This window comes from Opisthocomus hoazin, chromosome 4 (genome assembly GCF_030867145.1).
Source record: "Opisthocomus hoazin isolate bOpiHoa1 chromosome 4, bOpiHoa1.hap1, whole genome shotgun sequence".
Lineage (NCBI taxonomy): Eukaryota > Metazoa > Chordata > Aves > Opisthocomiformes > Opisthocomidae > Opisthocomus > Opisthocomus hoazin.
In genome coordinates, this window is record NC_134417.1 from 53,806,969 (window position 1) to 53,833,437 (window position 26,469).

The following is a 26,469-nucleotide window of genomic DNA, read 5'->3' on the forward strand; positions in this document are numbered from 1 at the left end:
ATCAGAAGATGTTAACGGTTTGAGTCTGTAATTCTTTGCTTAGGCTGCAGTTAACACATTAAAAAAAAAATATCTTTTGAAAAAGTGGCTAAAATAGACACGTTTACTGTTAGTGAGGCACACGACCTAAAACAGATGGGATCAAGATGAATGGTAAACCTTAGCCTGTCAACTTACAGCATAATGAAAAATAACATTTTTCTGAACTTCAGTTTTTCAGTGGCATTCTTGAGGCTGCTTGTAAACGCTCAGATTAATATATATCACCTCTTTCTTCATCGTATCGGGAAAAGCAGCGTGGTGTTCAAACAAGAAAAAAATAGTTTTCAGGTTTGTCATTGGCGTACATACCAGCGACATAGAAGTATATAAAAAAATCCCGAGATGTTTAGGCTTCAGTAGCTTTCCTGTGAAATGTGCAGAAAATGTACTGAATTACTAGGCAACTGAAAGAAAGTAGCAATTATCAGATTCACACCGGTCTTTCTAAATATGACTTGCCCGGTATTAGTATTTGTACTTGCTGATAATGTAAATACTAGCTGGTAAATTAATGTCTAGTCACCTGTCCTCAGTGATTCTATTATATACATAACGTTATTGTCAGTGTAGTCTACCTTCTCAGTCAGAGAAAGGTAGGATAAAATACCTAACAATCACAACAGTATTGATGAATGAAGTCATAACCAGAAAGAAGTCTCTGTTCTCAACAACTGATATTTTTATTTTATATATGGTTGGTAAAACAGATTTGAGGATTTTTGTCACTCATCGAAACTTACTCCGTTATGTTCTAGGCTTGGGAGATTTTTAGTGACTGAACTGGAATTGTTATTCATGGACAGATGTTTCAAAAGTTTATAAAAAAGGAAATACAACCATGATAACATATACCTTTTCTTAATCTGCTGTTGAAATTACTTCTGTTTTTTGGTTTCAAATACCTGTGTCAGCACGTAACTTAGCATCACCTTTTTTTTTTCTGTTAATATTTAAGGCCTTCAAAAGTACTAGAGAAATTGTGGGTTTTTTTCCCAGAATTATGTTTTGTGAGATGCTACCTTCTCTTCTCAGTTATTTTTCTTAATTCAGTAAATTACTCCATTTAACACTTCAAGCTTAACATCTGAAAAATTTCATATGCATATTTTGAACTTTGCAAAAGTTGATAAAGTCTGTATAATACTGGTCAGGAAACTCAAAAGTAGCTATCTCCCACCACTGCTTTGCAAAGTTAAATGTTAAATTCTCTTCTAACTTTTGTTTTTAAGAGGGGGAGGAATTGTAAATGGGTAATATTCTACATCTCTAGTAAATCTTTTGCTCCCTCAACTGAAGTTTTAACAATCTCTCTATTGTTCATCTCCATTTTTTAATCAAGTAGATTGAGAAGTGTTTCACTAGAATCTTTTTCTTTCTCTGTCTCTCTCTTTCTCTCTCTTAACGCAATAAAAACACCCAGGATTAAGAACAAACCTTTCTGTGAGATTTGTAACAATAGCTGTGTTGGAGCACATACCTTGACAAGCATCATCATTTATATGAGTCTTAGTCTCTCTCAGATTTAGTAGAATATCTCTGAAGATTTTTTTTTTAAAGGGGTACTTTGGTAGTTGGCTTTTAAAAAATAATTCCAGCATATTATGATGCGATCTCTCTGTAAACTGGGGTATGAGGTCACTTTTGAAGAAGGTTTCTTTTAAAGAAGGCATCTTCTTTCCAGTTAAAATAGTTTTTTTTATTCTTCTTTATGAGCTTACGATACATATGTATCTCTCTCTTCGTACATGTGCAGGCTGTGTACGTATACATATGCGCACACGTGTACAACATATATATATTTTTTTTTTTAATCATGGCAGGTGATCTTTAGAGGCGGGACTGAGTATGGATCATTTGAACGAGGCAACTCAGGGGAAAGAACATTCAGAAATGTCTAACAATGTAAGCGATCCGAAGGGTCCACCAGCCAAAATTGCGCGCTTGGAACAGAATGGGAGCCCATTAGGAAGAGGAAGACTTGGAAGTACAGGAACTAAAATGCAAGGAGTGCCTTTAAAACACTCTGGACACCTGATGAAAACTAATATTAGAAAAGGTAACACTTTTGATAATTCTGCATTAGAGAAATACGATTTATAATATTTGGGGGGGGGAAGCATACTTTTGCAGACTCTACTTCATTTATATTTCAGGATTAAATCTCCATTCTAAAATACTATATATTACCAACTCCGATATAAATCACATTTGGGAAAAGTAAGCTTCATGCTTGGGTGGAGCATCTTGCTTTACAGGGTGGAGTCTGATTTTTGTTAAGGTAAAGGCTAGCTGCCTTGATTGAAGCAAATTCCTACATTGAAATAGAAGTAATGTAATGTATTAATTCTTTGAGCAAGTGTTGGGCTAAGAAATGCAAAACTGTGTAAGAGTAAATACCGAACCCCCAAAACAAATTCTCGCCTTTCCACTTAATGATGGTCCAAGCTTGGAAGGGCAACAGTATTTCCATAACAGTTGCAAGTTGGTTTAGAGGAGAGAGTGTAAATCTTTAGGTATCACATTGGAAAAGTCATTTATGATGTCAATCTTCGCAGTTTATTTTCTTAAGTACAATTCATTATTGAACAATGAACAACTTGGGTGTCATATTTTTCAGTGGCTGGTTTGCTGTAATTAGACATTTACACAAGGAAAAGGCACATTTAGAATCATTGATGTTTGTATATGGATGGCTTTTGTTTGCATTGAAAATACTTCTAATGGACAATAATCTGTAAATTTTGCTTATCTAAATCTGTCTTTTCGACCATGTCCTGCAGGCTTGCTAATTTAAATCAAAATACGCTGCATGAAATTTGGCATTTGTGCTAAAACAGCCTCTACTTTTCTCAGTATAATCGGTGTATGTTTATAATCCAGATTTTTCTTGCATTTGCTAAGCAAAGTGCAAAATGCAACCAAGACTATTAAACGCACAAAGTTAGAAGGCAGAGGAATTTCATTGTGTCTGATGCATAACATTTATCGTACAATCATTTATTTTTTCCTCGGTTTGGCGAAAACAAAGAATATATTGATCCTGAAATGAACAGACACAGCAGTCCGTATTGTTAGATCTTTATCTATTAAAAATGGAAAAACAGCACTTCAGCAAATTCTTTGGCCTCTGCTCATGATTACCCTATTTATTGATTGTTTGCCAAGAATGTATGCATCTTAAGAAAGCCAGGGTAAGAGCATTAAAAATATAATTTATTACGGCTTTTCAAGCAGAGTGCATTAATATTGTACAGTGAAGCAGTGGGGCTACATAAAAAGGACTTTCTGACGCCTGCAAACATATAAGTTCCATAAATTCCTAAATAGGAGATTTCAGCTGTCTCTGGTATTATGTGATATTTGCACAGCAAACTTTAATGCCAGGACAGTTTTAGACAAGGATTCTACAGACTTCGCTGCTCCTTATGGCAGACGTGCTGTTTACACAGACTCGTAAACCTTCAGCAAAAGCTCTAACATTGCCTTCAGGTTTAAATCATGCTGTATTTTTAGCAGCGAGCACTGACCAATGCTCTCCCCTTTAATACTAGAAGGTTATGGAGTGGCTGCACTTGGAGGTCTTGCCAAGTACTAGCAGGAGTAATCAGCCAGCTGAGATTGTGCTCTCCTGTATAACATTTTTCACATTAACGGAAGGACACCAGTGACACTTTGCTAAAAGATTTAGTGGCTTGATCTGTAGTCAGATGATACCCTGTGTCGCACTACCAGGATCCACCTCTGATAATCTACACTGAACTTCAGAATTTGGCCAGGAGCTTCTCCCATGTTGTTTGAAGTACCACATTTTTCAGAATGCTGCAACTCATGAGACTGTGTACCTGGCAAAAAGTGTGCTGACGTGCAGCGAAGTACCTGCGCGTTGCTAGTTTTGTGTCTGATCATAGCTTAATTTTTAGGAACTGACAAGGGGAAAACCGTGTACGATTTAGCTGGATTTGAATGTATCTGCACCGTTTGTTAAATTGAAGCTTTGTTTACATTTTGTCTTCAGGTATTAACGGTGAAACTACTTAAGAATTTTGAGCCCTTACTCGGAGTCAGATGGTAGTAGGTCAAACATCAGTTGTGAGAGCCTGGAAGGGAAGAATAAAAAAAACCCCACCACCTTTTTGCAGATGAAGTGTGTGTGTGGTTTAGAAAGCTCTCCACAGCTGAATTAAAACCGATGAAGAAATCATCAATTTGCATGTGCTACTTTTGCTTTGGTCTTCTCTCCCTTCCTGACCAGTCTCACTTAGATTAAAAAAAAAAAAGACAAAAAAAAGTTCCTTCCTGCACTACATAAATATTGGCAAGCTTTTAGTCTTGTCTTTCATGCTGAGCCTATTGGTCAAACCGGAGTGAGTTTGTGAGCTTTTCCAAGCGAGCCTGAAGGGGTTTGTTTGCCAGAGAATGACTCTCTGGTGAACAGATGTAGTTCAAATATACGTGCTTAAGAGGTATCTTTTTTTATCGTGATTTCTTGCTATATGTTAAAGCACAAATCAACAGACGCGGTCTTAAAGCGATTATGTATTGTCAAGAGTAAATCTTCTTTTTAGAGTACAGCATGCCTGGTGCACCTTAGCAGGTTAGGAGGTTTCCGTAAGTCTAGAGGGCAGTGGTTATAGAGGCATTAACATTGTAGGACTAATTGGAGTTCCTGGGTGCCCTGTTAAAATAACCCTTGTCATCATTTATGCTAAAGATGATACCCTTCTGGCAGGCTGCCATAAGACAGTTCTGTACATCTGCTTTTAACCCTTTTGCTTTCTGTCATTAAGAGCTCCCAACCTGCGCCGCTGGAGACAGCGGAACAGGGCCAGGGCCCTGAACCGTGGGTCCGAATCATCATGTCATCACATCAGTCTGGGAGGCCGGGAGGGATTTTCACAAAGTCTAGAAATCTGGTTGCCAGGAGAGACTTTGTCCCTAAAACAGCTTGGGCCATTTGTTACTTCTCTGTTGTCAGAAGGGAGGAAATAAACAAAAATAAAAAGCCAAAGGAAAAGGAAAAAGATTTGGCTTTTTTTAAGCAATATTAAGAATATTGCATAATATTCTGTGCAGCGTAGGGGAGGGTTTGTCGTATTATGCTACACGACTAGAAATTAGTAATTACTTTCAGGCATACCAAAATAGCAAGGAATACCAGAAATGTGGAATGTAAAGTGCAGGAGCCAACAACAAAAAAAGCCCGAACTGCAGGTACACTTCTGAAAATGATAGTGAAATCATGATTTGTTTCTTAAAGATGCAAGTGAAAGTAGAGCTCAAGTGCACTCAGTGAACGAGGCACGAATTAGTGTTAACTTTTGCCTTGTTTCCTTGTGTACTCTTTCCAGAGCGAATGTGTAACTCACAAGGTGATTTGTTGTTTATGTTGAAGGCAATTAAATATTTTTGGCAGGACTAAGGAAGTTTTAATGTTAACAAACAAAATTATGTAGCTGCTACTAAAATGGCTTACAAGTGAAGACATCTGCAGTATGTATTTAGGTTCTCGTGCTGCCTGCTACTCACAACAAATCAGGCAGGACAGAGAGAATCAACTTCTCTTCAGTCAACCTTGTTGTTTCTATAGAAGGTAATTCTTTAATCTGTATCCGATCAAGCGAGATAAATTTGCATTTCTGCTTTTCAGAGAGATGTATGTTTTGTAGAACTTTCTCTTTTTTGGGGAGGGTGAGGGGAAAGGGCTCAGGGAATATGTTTATCAAATATTTGTGATGATTCTTGATGCCTCCTCTGCCTGTTTGTACAGGTTTTATTTACATAACACTGTGTAGACCCACGTACTCTACTATAACTCAAGTTTAATACGTTAAATTTAATTTTTTTTAATAGGAAGTATGCTTCCAGTTTTCTGTGTAGTGGAACATTATGAAAATGCCATTGAGTATGATTCTAAGGAGGAGCATGCAGAATTTGTGTTGGTGAGGAAGGATATGCTTTTCAACCAACTGATTGAAATGGCATTGCTATCACTTGGATATTCTCACAGCTCTGCTGCCCAGGCAAAAGGTAAATAAGATAGCGAAACTGTACGATGAATTATGTTTGTTTGTGGGGTCTTGGGGGAGGGGCAGGATTTCTTTCAGGAAAGCGATGAAGGTTTTACTTCTTAAACTTCTTGCAGATTCTGTCTCTGAGTTTTTTATTTTTTTTCCTTAGCATATTTTTGTTTAGTTAGTGCACGTTTTGTTCGTGGGGAATGTGGAGGTAGATTCTTTTTTTTTTTTTAAAGAAAAAAAGAGACTTCAACTGAATCATTAGTATGCTTATTGACCTTAATAATCTGCTCCACTGAGGATCCACAAGGAAGTGTAAAGCATATTTGAGCAGATGGACTGTTGAGAGTCAACTTGCGTTTATGACTGAATATCCAGCTCTGTTTCTTTTATTTTGTTCCTGATGGTTTTATAGACTGCAAAGTATTTTTTTTTCTTTTTTGTACTCAGCCCTTGCATTGCAAAATCCTTTCTGATTTAAGAGGAATGCTAACTGTTATGTCCTGCTGAATTCATGGGAACTTAGGAAAATACACTTCTATACATATTAAAAAAATCTCTGCTGTAATGCATTTGTATGATTTCATAATACAGATAAAGCATATCCCTGGTGGTGTGTGGGTGGGGTTTTTTTGAGGGGTGTTCTTTTGTTTTGCCAGATTTAAGCAGCTAGATACAAAGGTGGTGATCTTGTTAAAATCAGGTATTTCTTTTGCCCCTAGGAATTAACAGGTAAATTAAGGTTTTTTTTCAATTTTTCCTGCCCTTCTTGCCCACTCTCCCTCCCCTCAAAAAATAAAAATCCCACAGGGCTTATCCAGGTTGGGAAGTGGAATCCAGTTCCACTCTCCTATGTGACAGATGCCCCTGATGCTACAGTAGCAGACATGCTGCAAGATGTGTATCATGTGGTCACACTGAAAATCCAGTTACACAGGTAAGTTGCATACCAGTTCTGGGATGTGAACTGTTACTTCTCTGCTCTTACTGTTAATATTGCTTGTATTTAATTCCCACTGTGCTGTGTGCTCGAAGTACAAAGGCTTATCTAAATTCCTTTTTAGTTACTCTAATTCTTTTTAACTTACAGTATACTGTTGCAGAAAACTTTTATAGCTCTGATACATAGATTTTCTTTGGATATCTCATTAAAAGTATATTGCATTTTAGTCAATTAAATGATGCATTGCAAGAAGGCATTTTACATAAAGTTTACTTAAGAGAAAAATATTTTTGCATATCATGAACAGTACCATCTGTGTGCATTTTGTAAAAGAATGACTTGCTCACACTTATTGTTGCTGTCTAGGTTCTTAAATTTCACAGTAACAAAAAAGAAAAAAACTAGTTAATATATTAATGCTTTTCATGATCAGTCGTGAGAAAGCATTACACCTTAAATTGTTTTACCAAGCGCATCAGAGCAGGAAGGTAGAAGTAACATGAAAAAATAGTCGCCACATGCAGCTGATGTATAATTCATGCATCAATACAGCAGATGTGTTGTATAAAGTAATTAACTAATCGGAACAATCAGGAGACCGAGAGCAATCTCCAGATGCATCTGCTTGATGCGCAAAATGAAATCTGTCTGTCTTAAAGGAATGTTCTGCAGCAGGATGCAATCTTGTAATAATCCCTTTTCTAATCTGTGTTTCAAATAGTTGCCCTAAACTAGAAGACTTGCCTCCTGAACAATGGTCTCACACAACAGTAAGAAATGCTCTGAAGGACTTACTGAAGGATATGAACCAGAGTTCATTGGCCAAGGAATGTCCCCTTTCACAGGTACTTAGCATAACATGTAATAAATAATAAAGCACTATAGGCAATGCTGATGTGAGATTTGAGATTTCTACAGACTGTAGCAAGTAGTACCCGTGGAGTGAATCTGCCAAAAATGCAAATTCATTTGACCACTTCATGATCTTTATAAATACGTCTGATTCATTTTGAACATAGTCTCACAACGTTTCCCATGGGGAGTCGTGAAAGGTTGTTTACACCACACTAAAATTGTCTCACAGCAAACTGGATTTTAACTGGTTTTTTTCTTCAGTCTTTGAACTGCTTTGATGTAACTACTTTTTTCAAGAACATGTGTTCAAGATGTTAAAAGGCTCTTTACTTACTGCTGTCAGAAGTACTATTGAATCTGAATGCTTGTTAGATAACCTACAGTAGTTTTAAATGCTAATTCATAAAGTGAGACAGTCTTTGGCATGCTATATGAGAAGGGAATAAAGAATAAAGCTCTCTGGATAATGTGTTGTTGTTGCAAACAACCAAAGGAAAATCAGCCATTTATTAGTTCTAATCAAAATACACCTAAACAAAAATGAAACCTCATTTTATGCATTGCTAAATATTGAACGGATGCTTTTCTCAAGCCTTAGCTGTATTGTTCGTTTTCGCCGTTCTTTTTGTCATTCTTTTGTCAAATTACTGTGAAGGCGCAATTTATTCTTCTATGCAGTACGGCGTCCAATGAAGCTGTGGTGGGAACATCGTATTTATTTTTACCTTGTAAATTTTAAAATGTGTTTTGTTGTGGTGCAGTGGAGACAAATTCAGTATACAAATAAATGATGCTAGTTGTGGTAGAGAGGGGAAAAGGGAAATTAAGGAAGTCAAGGTATTTTTATGGGGATTTTATTTCTCTCGCTGAGAATATTGGAGTCTTTGTCTCTGAAAGACTTCAGCAAATCTATAGCGCACTACTCTCTTCCTCTGCCTGTCTTTCCAGCGGCTATATTAGCAGGCAGTTTTCCCATCACTTTTTTTTCCCCTATGGTTAGATTGTTTTCCGTGATGTGGCTCCAATATAGGAAGTTTTGAAGTGGAAATAATCAAAATTGTCTTCACTGGTTGCAAACCATTCCAGTAATATGCCTGTAAAGTTATCTTGTACGTACCTACTACAAAAACATGTGAGCTTTTGCACTGCTGGCTTATGGAGGCTGCAGATAATTTGGGATTTTTCTCCATTTTAATCTAATAGTGCTGGTTTTTACTTGGTACTGATGGAAAGCAAGTAAATTCTATCGAGATAGGATATTTCATTTCTGTTTTGGCATCGTGTTTCACATAGCAGCTTCTGTATATATGTAGATGATGCAATCATAAAGGAGAAAAAAGTTTTTAAAAGGAATACTGCACTAGAGACAGTATCATGGTACTTGGAGAGAAGTCAATAATTACACTATTTTAAAATGTTTTTAAACTATGCTGATTTTTCAATAATAATTTTCATGGAGAAGAAAACATCTTGCCTAATAACAGAGCCTGAAATTAGCACTTGAGATGACCAAAACCCCAGATTACAGAATACTGATTAGGTGTTGTTTGTTTACTGTTTTGCACTTCTTTATCTGTAAAACAATATACTTAAAGCTGTGAGCTTCTTGCTGTTGTGAAAAGCATGCTTGCTCGTTTTTTCATCTATTTCTTCACCAGTGCTGCGGTAGTTGGGTTGCAGGAATTTAAATAGCTTCTCCTCTTCCTTTTTCTTTTAAATACCAAATCATATTAAGCTTAAAATACATTTATTTATTTGTGACTTTTGGAAAAACAAGCTGTTACAGTGGTTAATCGAGAGCCCATCAGTCAGGCTAAATCTTCCCATTTCCATCTGGGAGCTTGAGGGAGGACACATTGATCTGACTGCGTCCTTTTCAGATGACTAGATTGATCCGAATGCTTCCCACATTTGCCAAACTGATAACTACTCGTATATCGCTCCTATGGCAAGGACACTGATTTAAGAGTGTCTGTGTTTTGTTAAACATATTAAATCTGGAGGATTGCCCCTCAGTGGTGCGCTTCAGCAACAGAGGTGAGAAGTAAGAGCAAGTTGGAGGTCGGGAGGCAATGTTTTCTTAGAGGGTCAGTCAAAATGCCAGCGTGGGAGACTCTTCTGAGAGCAGAGAAGTGGTCTCTCCCGTTATGTACCTCCACGGGCACAGGTAATGCCCTATGAAGTGCTTCATCACAAATGCAAACTAATGCAATGACACCGTGCCATAACTTATTAACACTGTTATGGATATAATTTATTAACCACAGAAAAATGACTCAAAGTGGAAACGAGAGTAGTTATCGTTTTCTGTCAATGTCATTAGCAGTGCTCTATTTGTGTAGGTATGGAAGGCTTTGTTGTAAAGCATTTAAGTTGCTGTGCTCAATGTGTGGCATCTCCAAAGCCTCATCTAAACATGGAAGACTGAGAATCATCATCCTCACTTAGAATTTACTGTATTTTCTTAATTAATCTTGCATTTCATGCAGTAAAAAATTGGTCATATTTATTCAGAATACTGACATTCTGTGTACTGCAAAAAACCCCAAACAAACTATTTTTATAGTGCAGATATATTTAATAGCTTGAAAATGCGTGAGCAAATAAACTCTGATATCCAGTTTGTCTTAATTATAGAGTCTTGGAAACTTAACAGCATCATGTACTTGAATGGGTTTTCTTTTTTTTATTTTTTTTTTTTGCCATTTGCTTTCTTCTCCAACTAAAACCTTGGGGTGCACAGGTATGAACTCTGCATGCCTTCCTCACTAGAATACCACTGTGGCTCTTGCTCTCATTAGGAGAGCTGAATACACGGTCTCTTTTGACACTGCTGTAATTGCCTCACTCTGTGACTGCTGTGGCCACCCCTGAAGGCCAGGTCTATCAGTTGCTGTATGAGCCCGCATCACGGGGCATCCCTGTTAACATGGCTTGGAGTCCTCGGGACGGACTGGAACAAATGCATGGCTCTGAATTGCCATGGAATTGCAAGCATCCGTCCAGAGGGTTAGCCTCAAATTTTTTGGTATCAAGCAGGCAAGGTAAAAGGACACTGCAAATTTCACATGGAAAAGCCAGATCTTTTCTGAATTGTGTGCTGTAGTGTGTATTTTCATGCTTTACCTCAGGTTTGCAGATTTTATTGCTAGAGACTAGCAGCATACATAGATGCTGGGTGAAAGACTTCTTGCGTTTGACACGCACGGCTCGCTTCATTCCTGCTTCCTCTCCAGCCCTCCTTTGATGGGGAAGGTAACTTAGAATTTAGTCTAGGGCTCAATTTTGGGCCGTCTTGTGCATTCCATTAAATTGATGCATCTCACTAGTGGCCTAGATCTTGGTTTCCCCCTGTTTTGGCTCTTTAGTCTCCAAAAGGTTGTAAAGAAATTGTTCTACCATCAATTTTTATTTCCAGCCCCTTGCACAGAAGCTCTACTCTGCCTCACTCTGTTGGAAGCTGCTCAAAAGTGATCAGACAGGAAGGCCTGTTGCATTTATTTCTTTAATCTTAGTCCTTCCGTCTCTCTACTCAGGCTTAGTTGTAGCGTTTTCATACTTCACTTTCACAGTTTTGCTCTGTTTTGGTTTTTAGTGTAGAAGTCTCTATTACTTCCACAGTTAAAATAACTGAAATATTACAGACTGTATTTATATTAATATATATTTACATTAAATTGTATTAATATACATTTAGGTAAGCTTTTATGAGGGAGAGGAGAGCAACAAGGGCTTTTAGCCTCAGAAAAAGCTGGAAATTCTTTCGATAATTCTGGAACAAACTCACTGTGTGCTTTTGAACATTTAGATGTGTTCCTTATCTTGAGTTCCTGTAACCTTTTCCATGAAATGAAGATAGCAAGTCACCTACCAAACGAAGAGATTGTAGAGATTAATTAGTATCTGGGCACTGCTTTGAAAATATGGCAGTGATCAAATGACATTGACTTTTCTACTGGTATTATCTCACATGATTTTTTTTCTCCAAAAAGATTTTCTAAATGATTGTTGTTAGTATTCACAAACAGTCTTGAGGGTTTTTGTTTTTTTGGGGTTTTTTTTGCACTTTATCAAACCACTGCAAAAGCACTCTGAAGCGAGGTATTCATTCTTTTCTCTTCCCCCATAGTATAGCCAGCATAACTCTCAGGACAGCCAATAGCCAGTGCATTATAGATGAGAAAATCCAGGCCTGATGTATAGTAGGATCTTGAATCTCATGTTTTATTATATCTTAAAATACTTTGTAGGGCACATGCAATATTTTCATGGAATACATCCAGAGTCTGTGATACTTACGGACATAGCCATTTACGTGCATCGTGTTACTATTTTGAATTTTTTTGAAGATATTTGTATGCACCCCACCCCCCACCCTGTCTGTAATGTCTTTTACATAATTTTGCTCTTGATGATGAGGAAATTGTATTTTTTCAGTTAGAGGGATACACATACGCATTCCACGAAACATATGCACACACAGAACGAGTGCTGATACGGTACTGAAATCTGAATAGTATTATGCTTGTGATATATATAGCTATCCTGACTGTATTTTGATCAAACTTCTGTGCTGTAGTGAATCAGTGTCTGCATCTGACATGGGCACAATATAGATCATATACTTTCTTTTTTGTTCAAAGATCCTTCCCTGAATTTGCATGCTGTTTTATGCAGACATCGTGCAGGCTTTATGTGATCTGGCAGAGACTCCAGACAGAAAGCTTGCTCGGAACATCAGTGTTTCTCAGTTCACCTGATCTGAAGGCACCTGGCCGTCATAGCAAATAAGCGGCCTAATGGAAATCGTCTTGTGTTTCCCTGCTGATGTCCTGACCCCCCGCTCCTCCAAAATGCCAACAAAAAAAAGTTGCATTTGCTAAAATCAAAATTTCCAGATCTATAAATAACCAAGGAATTAGCTATTAAGAGTTGCCAAAATGCATAATTTTTATGAGCAATTTTTAATTCATGCTTTACAAAACTGAAAGATGGTTTTTTGCCCTCCTCTTTCAATTTTACCTGCCTAGACCTGAGATCAAGCCCTTGGATTTCTTTGTTACTTGTGATTCTCTTCTCTCCTTTCCTCCTTCTCCTCCCCCTCCCTTCCCCTCCCCCAATAACTAATAACCTGAGTAAGGAATGCAGCTCCTTTTTCTACTTTAGAAGTTACTTTACTTTAGATTTTAAAGATGTCATTAATTATTTCAGGGAAGTAAATCCTTGCGGGCCTGGGCTTAGGTTTTGGCAGGCAGGGCCTTTCAACCCACCCCTCAGTTGCTCAAGAGCATTCACTCTGATGTCTTTTCAAGCTGACATGCTATCTGTTTTTTTAAAACATTTTCAATTAACTGTTAAAGTTTGTGCCCATGATTTTTAGTCGTCCAGATAGAATGGGCAGTACAGAGCCTGTTGCTGGCGGAACGGGAAGGATGGGATACGCATGTTGGTAGAGCTATGTGAGGACATTCCCAGAATGCTCAACTTTTCAATTGCTTCATATTTTGATCCCTGATGTGTGTTCTTCAGATGCATCTAAACACTCTCAGTGTTGAAGCTATGTCAGTCTACAGCTGTTTCATCTAGGCAGCACCCTATTGAAAATTTATAGGTTTTTTTTCTGCCTCTTCGTTACAATTAACTATAATGAGGAAGTCAAAATCTCTATACAAAAAACCATTGTGGGGACTGGACTTCCTGTGAGAAGGAGGGGAATGTATGTAGTTTCTCAGATAAATGCAGTTTCTGACCTCCGAGTACTTTCTAAGGTGTCAGCGTGTCCCGTAGCATCTGTGCTGTCATGCGGTCTTATGTTTCTGCTTCTGAAAAAGTGGACAAGAGTCCAATAGAGGGATGGTGCTAGCAGGTTTTTTTGTTGAGTGTCCCCCCCCCCCCCCCCCCAGCTCCGGTCAACTGTGTGGAGATATAAGCAGCTGTCTTCCGCCAGGCTCTTCTGTGAACAAAGTACAAAATACATGGTTTGTAAGGGAATAGCTTTTTTGGGACTGTGCTCCCCGCTTTGTGTGTTAACCACTTGGCATTGCGTCTCTACAATTTTGAGAACTGTGTCATGTGAATGATTATCTGCATCATATGGACTTCAAGTTTTAGGGAAGTGACAGAATAAAAAAGGAACACAGTACACTTTCTTCTGATACGTTTTCCTTCTAAAATGTGCGTGTGTTGTAGAACTGAGCCCTGCTCGACTTCTGTTTTCACTCAGTGGTCCTGAGAATGGTATAAAGAATAACTCGCATTTTAAATATTTGCAGTGATGTTCTTTTATATATATATATATGTATGTATAACGCCATGCTTTTCTTCTTTTTACATTTAGTGGGTTAAGAGGCAAGTCAAGTAATGCTCTGCTACAAAATTCTGTATTCATTCATTCATGTTTCTCGCATAATTCTTAATGCAGTCACGGCTGAGTGCGAACCCTGATTTGTTTTTTTTTTTTTTCCATAACTTTATTAGAGGGTTAACAAGCCACTCCTCCAGCGTTCTTTAAAGCAAGATTGCAAATAAGTCTTTTTCTTCGTCTTATTGGCAAATTGTTAGCTGTATAGTACTGCACAAGTATAAACAACATGAGAGATCCTTTAACATAACATGAGAGAGCCTTTAGTCGCTTTGCTCCCTAGCTTCGGAACTCATTGCCAATTGAAGTAAGGAAAGCTCTGGCTGTTGGGACTTTTAAATCTAGACTTAAAAGTTATTTGTTCTGTTTAGCATTTTTAAAATGATTCTATTAGGAATTGTATGTGCTTCAGTTTTAATTTTAACTCATAATGATTGTAAAGCACCCTGGGATGCTTGCATGAAGGGCGCTACAGAAACCCAAGATTGTATTGTACTGTGTTGTAATGTATTGTGTTATTACATGGTGCTGGAGTTGGACCACGGACAATTCATATAGAAAGCATTTGAATACTTAGCTAAAGATAAGGAGTGCGGGGGGGACACACTGTCTCTTCTTGCTTCTTTTCCCCCTTTTCTGTCAGTTATTTTATTAAACTAAATTAACATGGCAGTTATTCCCTAAGAAATGCCAGCATAATTTACTGCTGCAAAGGGGCTCAAAATGTAAACCAGATGATAAACTAAAAATAAAAAAGTCCACATTAAGATTTAATTGCACTTCCCTTTCTATATTACGTTCTTATGTAAAATACATTACAAAACAGTACTTTCTTTATCACTTCCTTCACTTTTAACTGAATTTCATTAACAATAAACAAATATATTGTCTCTGTTTCAGTAACGTCACTTGACAGTTAATCCCTTAACTTGATGTACGTGTCTTTAAGATTTTTTTGTTAATTTTTTTTATTTTTTTTATAAAGAACATGATAGCACTGACTGGAGCCAAGTATTGCACAACCATGTGATTTGCAAGTTTCCCAGCTCGCAGCTTTGCCAGTGCAGGTCAATTCACACCTGCCACACTTATGCCATTCTGGTCCTCATGTTGCTTTTCCTTGGTGATTGTCAGAGGTAGAGTGAGTTGTGCGTGCGGCTGCTTCCTTCCCCCCTCCCTCCCCACTCCAAATGCGTGGTAAACCTTGTGCATTGGAAGTGTCTGCTCAGGAATTAAATGGAGTTTAATTTCTGTCCATTAGGAAGCTGCTATCCACATCGCCATTTAAGCCTTCTATTTAAAGGGCAAGGAGATACACGTATGTCTACATCTTAATCACTGCTGCGACTGGTTTGCAGAGACCTTCTTTGACTGGTTCAGTTATTACTAGCAGTGGTGGGAGACTCAGAAATCAGTGTGGTTATAAAACCTACCCAAAAGCTGACCAAATTCTCTAGGTGCTGTAGCGTCACTGTCAGCAGATTTGAAGCTGAGGTACGTGTGTTAGGGGACACAGGGGTGTAGGCATAAGGATACGTCTGGAGAGAATTACTTGAATTGGTAATAGTCTTTTACCTGACAGGAATGAAAGCAAAGCAGGACCCACTTATTGAGAGGCAATGCTAAGAGATGAGCAACTCTCACCTTGTCAGACCAGACTGCTTACAGTGCTTGGCTCTGATCATCACAGAAGAAAAGATGTGTTTCTCAGACAGTCCCTAAGCAAAACTCTCAAAGCTTGCTCCATCCCCGCCTTTTTTTTTTTTTCATTCTTTTTAAATTAATAATTAGCTTTTTCCTTTTTATTTCCAAGAAACGTGGTAGGAAAACCTAATATGAGGGTGAGCTTTGTCTCTCTTTCCTTGGACACGTCTTTAAGAACAGCACAAATAGTATCAGATTCCCCTGGTGCCTTGCAGCAGTGATCAAAGGACAGGTTTTTCAGGACAGCAGCAACCTCCGACCTGCCTCACTCCAAGCCATGGAATAAACTACTCAAAGGAAAAAACTTTTGTTCCCCGGGGGTGGAAACACATGAAAGGTTCTTCTCATATGCACCTGTCTTTTAATTATTTTAATTTTATTTTTTAAGTACTAAGATTTCCTACACTGAGAGTTGCAGTTCTTTTGTAAGCTTGTGCCAGAAGAAGGGGAAAACTGCACTAAAGCATAACCTGTGCCTGGTGGCTGTGCCACCTTTCCAAAGGATTTGATACTTCCTAGCAAACTGTTGTGGAAAAGAAGAAGTTTTGTGATGATGAACAACTGAGGCACATGCGAAGGACTTTATTGCCAATAGCCTTTCTAGGGATGGAAAGATTTCAGCTCCTGAAGTTTACCTAGAGTGTTTGTATATGAATCAGTATGTCTACGCTCTCAGAATTGTGGAGGTTTGTTTATATATACGTATATATGTATCACAATAAAATCACACCAAAATATACTTGCCAACTAGTATGTCCCCAAGCTCTTAAAGCTGTGTTCTTTATTATTCACTTTTTGTAAGGAGAAGTTTTGTGTGCTAAACCTAATCTAGATACATTTTTTAATTTATATATTTTAATATAAATGGTAACTAAGAAATTTTTTTTTAATAAATAGACCCTCAAAGTGCATGTGCGTATTCCACGTGGAAAGCTAGCTGGAACATTTCTCTGTCAAGATATGTTCACTGAATCTTGCATCTTTTTATGAATTCTTCAGAGCATCTATACTTTTCACAAACTCTTGTCAGTGAAAGGCAGCAACACAGAGGCGAAACTAGCATCTTGGCTAACATAGCTGCCTAAAATGTCAGCTTCGTATGATTTTATTCAGGAGAAGTTAAGAATCCATAGCAAATTTCATACTATAAATAATTTTTCTCCTGACAAATTTTTACATTTTTCTCAGGACAAAAATAATTTTTTCATGTGCTTTTAGCAGCATAGATGTCCTCATAGAATTTGGGTCTATATGATTAAGAATAATCAGATGTACAGGTGGCTCATAAAGAGGCACATGGCCTGAAACAGTAGATCTGACACTTAACCATTTAAACAAAGGATAGGCAAGGGATGTTACATTTGGCACTAGAAGAGTATTTAAGCAAGCAATCAGAGGCATGAGAGATGCACGGACTAGGAGCGGAAATCAATGAAGTTCAAACTAAAAGCTAGTCATACATCTTTAAAAAAAAAAAAAAGGTACGTATCTAGTGAAAGAGATTACCATGGGATGTGGTGAAAGATCCAGCACAAGAAGTCTTCAGATCAATATCAGATGTTTGCTCTAGCTCAGCCACAGGTAATTGGCTGAATTCAGAAATTGCTAGATGAACTTCTAGGGTCTCTTTTTATGCAGAGTCCAAATAGATGCTCAAAATGGTCCCTTTTGGCTTTAAAAATCTGTAAAAACTTGTGTAGAAAACTGAAAAGAGATCAAAGAAAAGGCTTATCCTAAACAGCAAAAGAAATTCAGCAAGACAACTGTTAGTGCTACTGAGTCTGATGACTTCTTGTCTGGACATTGTGCCTTAGGGCTCAGCTTCATGCCAGATATCTGATGCTTTGCCTAGCAGAACAGTGGAATCCGAGAAGAGACTTGCTGAAAATCATGTCCTATTTCCCAGCAAGGAGATTTTCCTTAACGTGGTGGATAATGCTAAGCAATTTTGAAGAGCCTTTTACGAAAACTGTAGTGAAAATAATCATTGTGGCTGGTTGAAGATAGAGCAGTTATCAACATCTCTGTCAGGAGAATGTATATACTTCATATTTGTGGAGAAGTTTTATGTACCCAAAGATGAATTTAATGCATTAATAGATCTAAAATGTTCCCTATCACACAAAGCATTTACATTAGGACAGCATTTGGCAGCATGTGCGTTAGGATTAGCATTTCCAGATAAGAAACAAGTCGGAAGCATTCTGACCTGCCTGGAACAGAGTGGTTGAAATTAAAAGCAATCCACCTGAGAGGAAGGCTGAAGGTGTCTCTTACTCCAGATTTTCACCATTCTGTGAGATCTCCAAGGTCCCACCTACCCCAACCTTTATTCCTGTACAAGAAATGCTGGTTTGCCCTGTCCGGATCCATTGCGTGCAATCTGCATTGTCCTCCTGGCCTCCAGGTTCCTCTGGTCTCATTCCTTGCATCCCGAGGAGAAGAGGTGAGCGTGGGCGCGCAGACTTCACGTAGTGCGTTGCCCAGCATAGGAACAGCAGCAGCCTGGAGAGGGAAGTGGTTGGGGCTGAGGACCCTCTCTCTGCATTACAGGACTGGGAAGGAGGGATGGAGCATTCCCTGGAGTAGCTCAGCTCTCGTCCTGTGGCATTGAAGTCCTGCCACAGGTGGAGCACGGCTTCTGGGTTTGGCTTCATCCAGCAGAAATTCTGCCTGTGCGCCTCAAGATGGCTTTGTAATGGGCACCAAAGTAGGAGCAGTGGGGAGAACCCTTGAAAATGGACATTCTCAATTCACACTAAAAGAGCAGTTTAAAGCAGTCCAGTTAGTTCATAATAGCTTTTTTGAGCAGATCCTGGCTAAAATGGATAGTGCTTTTGTTACCCATCGAGTCTTGGGTTTCAGAGCTCTTCTGGCAAGGGGACTTGCAGAATGAAAATCTTAAGGTGTAATAAATAACCTCTTAAAATATAGGACCATTTTCATTCCATGAATAAATCAGGAATTAACTTACTAAATGCTGATTATTTTGCACTTTAGGTTTTATCCAGGTTGATTTTAGGAAGGATTTAGCCAGGAATTCTACGAAAGTACCTGTCATTTACAAATGCTGTGCAATAAAGATCAGGATTCTTAAAAAGATTCATGTTGGACATCTGACAATGAAGGCAAAAATGTGTTATGTCTCCTTATCTTTTATAGGTTGAGGTTGTGACTTATTGTTCTTTGGGTGGTTTTTTTTTGTTTTTTTTTATGTCTCAGGCATAATGCCATAAAGCTGGTAAAACAGTTACGAAGTTCTTCAAATCTGACTTAACATTTCCCACCTACCTGTCTTTCTTTCTTTTAAGCTTTTAACCTTTGTAGATAGAAGACTAGTATCTTGGGAAGCAGCTTTTTATTTGAGATTTATTTATATCTGTCAGTGGGAGATGCTCGGAAAACATTGGGAGAATGCTGCTCTGTCATGCAGCAACTGGGAATTTACATTACAAAATGGCAAAGATAGTACAAGGATCAGTTCCTTCAGATGCTGAATCTTCATTTCTGATTTGAAAAATCTTCTGGTGTGGGGGTATATTTTTATACATATATAAATATATGTGTATATGTAGGTATGTATGATTGAGGTTCTTTTTGTTTTGTATCTTCCCTTGTTACATTTGATGTAGCTTTATGTTTAATATGTACATTTCTAATATTTAAAGACAACATAAGGCAGAAAAGGAGGAGGAGATAACGTCGACTTTATGAGGGTAGGAGGAAAGACATGCTCATGTATTGGAAGAAAAGCTCGTGCCATCATTTTAAATCTGCCTTTAGGCAGTTTTAACGTAAATGACCATCATTTGCCATGCAGATCCTTACTTCTCCTGACCCTGGCAACAGTGTGGAGGTCAGATAGCCATCCAAGTGCAATGCCAAAGGCACAAACAAAAGTTTTTTTCTTCTCTGTCCATCTGTGGGTTTTTCCCTTGTCCTATGTGTTTATAGGGCATATGACAACAAATTCCATTGCGTTACTTGCTATAGTTCAAGGTAATGGACCAAGGAATTAAATGTAATTCTTCATATGCAATTAAACTGTCCATTTTGTGATTCCTTGTCCGAAAAACAGCTAGTGGCCCGATATATTTGGTCTGCTTTTATTCAGAGTGGTGGATGATAATTCTCTGCCATACCAGAATGCTAGGAACAGCATTTTGCCCTGGTTCGATTTTTGCAGTACATGGGCTGGCGTAGGCTCAGGCAGGCCAAAATCTTTGATTTGGGGATAATGGTGTGTTATCTGGTTGGGGCTTGAGTGTTCCCTCCTCATTTGAAAAATGTTAACGTAGAGTCACCTGAGAAATAAGCACTACTAAGAGTTTGGCTCCTATTAAAACTGGTGCTTGCGACTTCTGTGCAAACAAAAGCCACTGATAGTGGCTAGGATCAAGGAAACAAAGTTTCTCTGTCCTTTTTGAAAAGATCTCTCCTCCCCCCCAAATCTTTAAGTTCTGTTCTGCAACTTTATCCTATTCAAGCTAGGTCTAGGGAGAAGGGCTCATAGATTTTCTCTTTTTTTTTCTTTGTCTTTTTTTTTCTTTAAAGGCATTTTAGGATTGCAGCATTGGAACATGCTACCCTGCTGGTGTCTAGGGATGTAAAGTGGAGGATTTACGGAAGAGGAAATAGAATAGAGCCTTAAAAGTTTGGCTTTAAAAAATGGAGCCAGTAGTTTGACAGATTGTTCAGTAAATGTTCATTTTATTGAGAATTATAAAAAAGGTGCTTAACGCCTCTGTGCCATTAATATAATACATTAAAAGGTTACTGTCAAGATTAGTGTTTCAGCTCTGAAAATTGACTAGGGTTTATGGGCAGCACTGTTCATATTCTGCTTGGAAGACGAGGTATCTTCTACTTACCACTTGACAAAACCATTATGTAGTTACAAGGCTTTATGCTGAAAAACTTGATAAATAGTAAAACATAAATCAAATCTCATTTGAAAAGCGGGAGAATAGTTCCTCTCTGTCTTATACCCAGATTTAGCAGATGCGGGTTTGAATGTAAAACAGTTGTGAAAATAGCCAGTGTCAAACTAGTGCAAAATTAAACTTGTGGGGTGTTCTGTTTTCAGTGTCTGTTATTGTTGAAGTACTCCATTTCAAAAGCATGCATTCCTTCCTACAGAAAAAAAAATCAGATTCCTTAGTTGAAATTAATTAGCATTCAGAAACCAGATAGCATGTTTTTGGGTATTCATGAGATCTCTGTTTGAAAAAATGTTTTTAACTTGTAGAAATGTGTTGCAACACACAGATGGGAAGAAAAAGAAAAAAAAAATCTCTTTAGCAAGCACTGTGTGTAAAAGGAATATTACATTTTGCACGCTCCTGATTACCCTGTGTAAACAGTTTTTGACATCTGTCTTTATAGTTTTCGAGGAGAGGAAGACTTTGTTAAAAGAACCATTTTTATACAGCAGTCACCATTTCAGTCTTGCTTTACCTGTATTATGAAAGCAGATGGTCTGCATGTCTTTTGAATATTTATAACTATCAAAAACAATCTCTTGCTATTCACCCTTAGGCTTATGAGATGTCAGGACTGTTCTGGTTGAAAAAAAAATCATCTTGGGTGTTTACAAAAAGAGGATTACATTAAGCTGAAATGACTATACATTTTCCAGTTTAATATTTGTCCATCAGCTGTTTAATCGTATTTAGATAATTGTGTAAATAAGTTGTTGCAGCCCTTGCCCCTTCCACTGAGCAGGCTTGAAGCTTTAAACACCGATGAATGAGTTGCAAAAAAGCTTGGATTTTTTTTTTTCCTGGTTAAACAACCTGGAAGGCCTAAATAAGTTTTGGTTACAATGCTCCTTTTGAGGGAAATGTTTCATTTGCAAAGGAATCCCCAATATCTAATTCAGCTGAGTTGTTTTGGGAAGCTGCTGTGTCTGTTACTCTCTGCTAAGTCTGTTAGCAAGTATTTGTTCTGTGTAAATACTGCAGCCCAACTACCCCTTCATGAGGCATGAAAACAACCTCATTCTGCCCATATAAAAATAATTTTAAGGTTATTTAGGGGAAGTTTTGGGACTGTGGGGGTTAAAAGCTTTTTTGACTGGAAGCTGAGCAATCACTGATAACAGATTTTGCTGTGGTTGGTTGATTTGGCAGAAAAGCATGAACAGTTTTGGTTTAGATGATTGAATTAACCTGATTAACATTGTTTTTGTTGTTTTGCAAAAAGGACAACAGTATACTTTTAGTGATGATCGAACAACACTTCACCTGGTTGGAGAGCAGTGTTAGAGGCAATGGCTCAGAAATGTCTCCCTTGTAGCACCTGCAGCGGTGGCTGCAGCGACCAGCCGGCGTGAAGGGCTCGGGTCCTTCCCGCAGGACTCACCTCGCGTTAGATGCCGGCACGATACAAAAAGTGTCTGATGCTACCATTTTGTCGGGTTTTATTTGATGGGCATGCGAAAAGAGCTCTGTTTGAGATTCGAGATGTTCCCCCAGAGAGTTCTCCAACTTCTTTGAGAAATGATGGTGCCTGGTTTTCAAATCTCTGGTATTTAATCTTCCTGAGAGAATGGGATTTGATTCAAACTGTGCTGGGTGAACCTCAGCTGAACTTCACAACGATTTCTATCCCTACCTCCACACAGTTGTTGGATGCCTAATTATAATTAACTTATTTGGCTAAAAAAGAGCACTTGGGCTGCAGCAGATGGTATCATTCCAGAATAGTGGGATTTCTGTGAAGGTGGCACCATTTCAGATGACATCTCCTGATTCTCGGAACAGGACTGCAAGTGATGTGGTTTGGGGGGGAAAGGGGGGTAGAGAAGGGGGAAAGAAGGAAATTTGGGATCTTGAAGTCTCGCAACTTACTTTCAAGGATAAACTTCTAGGAGATAGGTGAAGATTGCGGATCTGGGACCAGTTTTTGCCTTCTATCAATTTTCTTTGCAACGTGTGAAAAAGAAATCAGATCATGAGATAAACGTAACACATTTTAATATGTGTGATATATTTATATTTGTCATGCTTGTACATGGAAAGCATCTGCTTCTGTGCCTCACAAATAAGGAGTGCCCATGTACAGTAGTACCTGAATAAGACGTGCTTCAAATACAACCATTTTCATTTTGATTATTGATAAGTATAAGACAAGACATGGGGAGCTCCTCATGTGTAATGACCCGAGAAATAAGAAAAATGTCAGTATGCCTCCAGTCTAGGTTGTGGATCTCTGAAGACCACTAACTAATAGGGTTAATCTTCAGTTTTAGGCCCTAGGCATAGTGGGCATTCTTATATGTAGATCACCATTAAAACATAGGAAATCTACAGCAATAGAAATTATATAGGAATTTCTATAGCAAAGTGCATCTCTCTGCTCTGACATGACTTCAGGTTTGATGACAAGATAATAAATAAAGCATAGAAACAATGAAATTCAGTGTTGTCAAGTTATTTTCTGAGTTAACAAGGTAGTAATATTTTATCTGGCTTGTAAAATTTTGCCTTCAGTGAATTAGTAAATAAATCATTGATTCCTCCTGATGAGGATTCTTAGCGTAGGTAATATCACTTGAATGTTTGCATGAAGTGTTCTCGAAGAAAAAGCAGGATAATTTTCATTTTAAAATCTGTTGATAATGTCTGTGGGTTTTTTTTTAATCTACTTTGAAGAACTGGAGAAAAATCCCAATATTAGCCATCAGATCCTGAACTTCACATTGTGTCAAAGAAGCTAAAATACCTAGCAGTGTTATTTAAACAGATCGGTCCCCTATTTGGTTGTAAAATAGTGCAACTGCATTAAATTTATTCCTGAAGAACCAGAGGATGTCACAAACTGCCATGTCATTGGCATATCTTCTTTGATATGACATGGAAATGAGGACTAGGAAATCCTAGACAAACATCTTCATCAATAGTAGGTAATTTACTAAAATTATTATTAATTTACATGTTTTCATACTTACTGTTGGGCAGCAGAAGACATCTGAAAGGGGCAAAGTAAAATGAGAGAAAACCACCTTGAAGTCTAAATGACATCCACAAAATACGCACAAGTTAATATGGGATGGTGGCCCATTATACGTGCAGTTCCCCACTTTGCACAGGCAGATCTGCAGGTTTTGCATGTGCAGTAACTGTGCGTTCATATAATTCACCAGTCCAGATCCAAAGGACTTTTTAAATCATGCCTTACATATCATGTGCCCATTTTTAAATGGTTTAGTCTGTAAAAGAGCTTAAACAATAATTTTGTGAGTATTAGACATTAATGGTACTGTTATTATATTGGAAATTGAAATTAGGTTAAGCTGAACTTGGTTCAGGTCATTCAGGCTAGAGCTGCAGTAGTCTATTTTTATACCACTGACAAAAGGCTTCTATCTAATTTCAGAAATGCCAGATTAATATCAAGGAATGGTAAGAATTTTGGTGATTCAGAGAAATATTAAAATAGCTGCCTGGTGAGTAGAGGCTGTCCATGTTTGGCGTAAATAATACCGCCTCACTAGCAGTTCTGAGCCTCCACAAATACCATGTTACTGAGTAATACATTAGCAAATGGTTATAATGAACTTCACTAAGATCAATAATCAAGATACTTTCACTAAGAAGCTGAACTAGCCTTATAAAAGAAGACTTATAGTAATATCTATTGCATTTTTACTCCAAAATTTCTTCTAGTGGTTATTGCAGTTTGTGTAACAAAGGGTTGATGCTGTACATCGATTTTACGACAGCACAAATATAGCTAAATGTTACATGCTGAATAGTGAAGAAACGTAATAATCACAGCTTTGTCTTCTCGACTGTCATTGTTTTCTCAATATGCTGGACAATTGCTGTAGTTAAGCTAAAAGTAACTACTTTCCACATAGAAATCCAAGAGTGGCAAAGTTCAGTCTGTTGAAATTACATTTGCTAATTTTGTTGTTCGTACATCATATGCTGAGTATAATTTTCAAGTTGGAGCATTATCTCATTTTGCAAGGCTTAGTCTTAATTGATTTTGTAAAAGAATGTACTGGAACTGAAAGTTTTATGCATTGTAAATTCCACTGTTTTAAAATTGGTCAAAACTGAGCAGAAGGTAAATTTCTCACTGTAGCTATCTGATATCTCGAGAACCTTTGAGAAAAAATTGTCTCTATCATCTTTTGGTCTATTTTACAGCTGATATTCAGATACAAAATTAGACATGACAATAAGAGCTTTTCATAAGCCTGTATTTGCAAATCACTTATAATACCCTCTTCAGGAAAAGCATCTCTGGGCTCATTTTGGCTTGTTGCATACATATTTTATTCTGCTGTAACCCCCCTTATTTTATCCTACTAATGGGTCATTCAGATAAACTTTCATCCTTCGATTTTCTGGGGTCTGCCCTGTGATAAGTGGCATAAAGGGATTGGGCAAGGATAACTTGGGGCATTGCTTGCATTTTTGGAGTCAGTGCAGGATTTGTATGCCTGTAACCTTGTGTGGGCACGTGAAGGGTCAATCAAATTTTAAAACAGAAATAGTACAAAGGAAATGCACTTTCAAGATTAGCATCATCTGTCCAGAGCCCATCCCATTGCCTGATGTTTCTTGGTCGATAACTTTTGTTCTTCCCTTAGTACATCTGCTTTTTTTCTCCCATTTACAATATACCTTGGTTTGTTTTTATACTCAATTAATGAGTTTTTTAAAAGGCTTTGGATGATAGGATTAAAAATGCAATATGGTTCTCAAATTCTAAAAATATAATGGTTTCAACAATTGAAATAATTTGTGCTGTGACTTGTACTGCTCTGTATTACAGATTTTTTTTTCTTCTCCCCTTTTCACACAGAGTATGATTTCTTCCATTGTGAACAGCACTTACTATGCAAATGTCTCAGCAGCAAAATGTCAGGAATTTGGAAGGTGGTATAAACATTTCAAGAAGGCAAAAGATATGATGGGTAAGCAAAAAAAAACCCAGAAATTTGCTATGATGGTGGATACATACCATTATGTGTCACATTGAGGTCTGTCACAGTCATATGAGAAGCCAGGTCCTTTCACGATAAGTTTAGGATGCTTTTGATGAGTAGATATAGAAAGTACATATATAGTGAAAGAATTCATTTAAATAAATATTTGCTATTGAAACAGCCAAACTGACTTGGGTTGCCAAAGATGTAAAGCTGTCATTCTGTAAATCTAGAGATCTTCTACTGCCCAGAATAATTGTTTAAAAAACCTGTTTCTGGAACTGTGATGGACTGATTTTTTTTAATGTGTGTATTTTTTTTTATTGCTCTGACTAATGTATATTTAAAGAAACAGGCTTCTATAACTTTCACTGCCTTCCAACAAGAATGCTATAATTTTATAAATTCATATCTTTCTCTAACTTTGGGACTCTTGATTTCAATTCATTATAATAAATAGTTGTGACAATTTTCTGCGTGTAGTAAGCATGAGTAAATTACTGGAGAAAAGAATCCGTCAGTGGGACATACTAATTCTGTAATACCTTTCATCTTTCTGTATTGTCCCTTTTTAAAACTATTTCTTAAACCTGTTAACATAATTTTG

At 37.7% G+C, this 26,469-nt stretch overlaps 1 protein-coding gene across 10 annotated transcripts in view; it reads left to right on the plus strand.

Annotated features, from left to right (window-relative positions):
- SATB1 (SATB homeobox 1) overlaps positions 1–26,469 on the plus strand; it is a 93,954-nt gene that overhangs the window by 20,703 nt on the left and 46,782 nt on the right. For 9 of the 10 annotated variants that reach the window (XM_075419045.1, XM_075419041.1, XM_075419046.1 and 6 more), the window contains 5 exons: positions 1,863–2,098; positions 5,893–6,069; positions 6,867–6,993; positions 7,721–7,844; positions 25,739–25,850. In XM_075419045.1, coding sequence (XP_075275160.1) covers positions 1,888–2,098; positions 5,893–6,069; positions 6,867–6,993; positions 7,721–7,844; positions 25,739–25,850 — 751 coding nt within the window. In that variant the 5' untranslated portion in view covers positions 1,863–1,887. Of the gene's footprint in view, positions 1–1,862; positions 2,099–5,569; positions 5,633–5,892; positions 6,070–6,866; positions 6,994–7,720; positions 7,845–25,738; positions 25,851–26,469 lie in introns of those variants that run through there. The other variant, XM_075419050.1, reaches the window with a different exon arrangement.